Source organism: Gossypium raimondii, chromosome 3 (assembly GCF_025698545.1).
Source record: "Gossypium raimondii isolate GPD5lz chromosome 3, ASM2569854v1, whole genome shotgun sequence".
NCBI lineage: Eukaryota > Viridiplantae > Streptophyta > Magnoliopsida > Malvales > Malvaceae > Gossypium > Gossypium raimondii.
This window is the reverse complement of record NC_068567.1, coordinates 51,511,108-51,513,040: the sequence shown is the minus strand read 5'-3', so window position 1 is coordinate 51,513,040 and position 1,933 is coordinate 51,511,108. Positions and strand designations below refer to the sequence as shown.

At 37.4% G+C, this 1,933-nt stretch overlaps 1 protein-coding gene across 1 annotated transcript; it reads left to right on the top strand.

Moving 5' to 3' along the window:
- Nucleotides 1–1,188: 1,188 nt before the first annotated feature.
- On the top strand, nt 1,189–1,707 carry LOC105795953 (uncharacterized). The gene has a single exon (XM_012625599.1). It carries the CDS (start codon nt 1,189–1,191, stop codon nt 1,705–1,707), a length of 519 nt encoding a protein of 172 aa, XP_012481053.1.
- Nucleotides 1,708–1,933: the final 226 nt, after the last annotated feature.

Below are 1,933 nucleotides of genomic sequence, written 5' to 3'. Positions count from 1 at the left end.
AGTTAATTTTTGTTATACGAACTTACTAAGCATAATATGCTTGCTCTATTTTACTTCCTCTATTTTATAGTACTCGGAAGCTTGTAAAGGTTGGAAGCGGGTCGGAGCAAGATCACACTATCCTTCAGCTCATTGTGATTGAATATGTTTGATTTCGGTTATGAATATTAAATGATATGTGCAAACTGTATTTTAATTTGTAAACTTTGGTAATGCTCCGTAACCCTGTTTTAGTGACGGATATGGGTTAAGGGTGTTACATTTATTAGTATTAGAGTCAAGTTTAGTCAATTCTCGGACTAATGTAGCAAGTACGAGTTTAGATATACATGCCATTATATAATTTGTGATAGTGTGATATCTCCTCACCATTTTAAACATGTTTTTCATTTTGTAATGTCGTCCAACCAAGCTGAATCTGAGGAAGCTGAGAGCAATGCTCAAGCTTCAGTTCAAAGAGCTATTTCCAGTAGTAGAAGGCCCGTATCTGAGGGCTGAGGTGAGGAGGCTAAAGAAGCCTTTTTTCAAATGATGAATGAATGGTTCACTTAATAATTGAAAACAAATCCTACTGTACAAGAGCCTCCCACTCCTGTTCCTCAACCGTTTCCTGATATGCCACAAGGTATAGAACCTGTTAGAACTGGTAAGCCTCCGGTAGATAAAATTCAGAAATATGGGGTAGAAGAATTTAGAGCTACTACTAAAGACGATCTGGAAGGGGCTGAATTCTGGCTAGAAAATACTATCAGGATTCTAGATAAATTATCTTGCACGTCTCACAAATGTTTGAAATGTGTTGTATCTTTGCTAAAAGATTCGACTTACTAGTGGTGGAATACTCTGGTTTCTGTTGTACTGAGGGAGAATGTTACATGGGAATTTTTCCAAACAAAATTTAAAAAGAAGTATATTAGCTAGAGATTCCTAGATCAGAAACGAAAGGAATTTTTAGAGCTCAAATAGGGGAATATGCCAGTATCTGAATACGAGTGGGAATTTGTCAAATTAAGCAAATATGCCCGAGAATGTATCCCGACTGAAGTTACCATGTGTAAACGGTTTGAAGAGGGATTAAATAAAGACATTAAGCTATTAGTTGGGATTCTTGAATTAAAAGAATTTGTGGTACTGGTTGATCGGACACATAAAGCCAAATAATTAAGTAAAGAAAAGAGATAGGCAGAGATGGAAGCCCGAACCTTGAGTAAAAGATTTATGGGAAAGTCACAACCGTCGGATGCAAAAAAATCAAAGAAATATCACGATCGTTCTACCACATATGTGGGGTATTCTAGAAGAGATCGAAGTGCTCAACATCCTAATCCGAGATCTCCGATCCCATCAGTAGCAAGTGCAGGAAGTGATAGAAACCCCAAACCCAGATGCAAACATTGTAATAAATTTCATTTTGGTGAATGCCGCATGCGAAGTGGAGCGTGTTTTAGATGTAGTTCTCTTGATCACTATATCAAAGACTGCCCGAAAAGACTTGAAAAAGATACTATTCAGACTTCAAGGTCGAGTAACCCCACCTTGAAAGGTAGACCACCCCGTAACCCCGGTAATATGAGTGATAACCGAGGTAAAGGAAAAGTTTCAACTACCAAATCTAATGCACGAGCACCAGCAAGAACATATGCTATTCGTGCTAGAGAGGATGCCTCTACATCAGACGTCATTGCTGATACTTTTTCTCCTTTTTAATATTGATATTACTGCTTTGATTGACCCTGGTTCAAAATATTCATACGTTTGCACGAATTTAGCATTTATTAAAAATTTATCTGTTGAATCCACTGAATTCGTGGTAAAAGTTTCAAACCCCCTGGGCCAGTATGTGATGGTGGATAAAGTTTGTAAAATTTTTTCGTTAATGGTACAGGGTTATTGTTTCTCGGTTGATTTGATGTTACTGCCATTTGATGAATTT

Coding starts and splice junctions, on each gene's coding strand:
- LOC105795953 (XM_012625599.1), top strand. CDS start 1,189: ATGGAAGCCCGAACCTTGAGTAAAAGATTTATGGGAAAGTCACAACCG.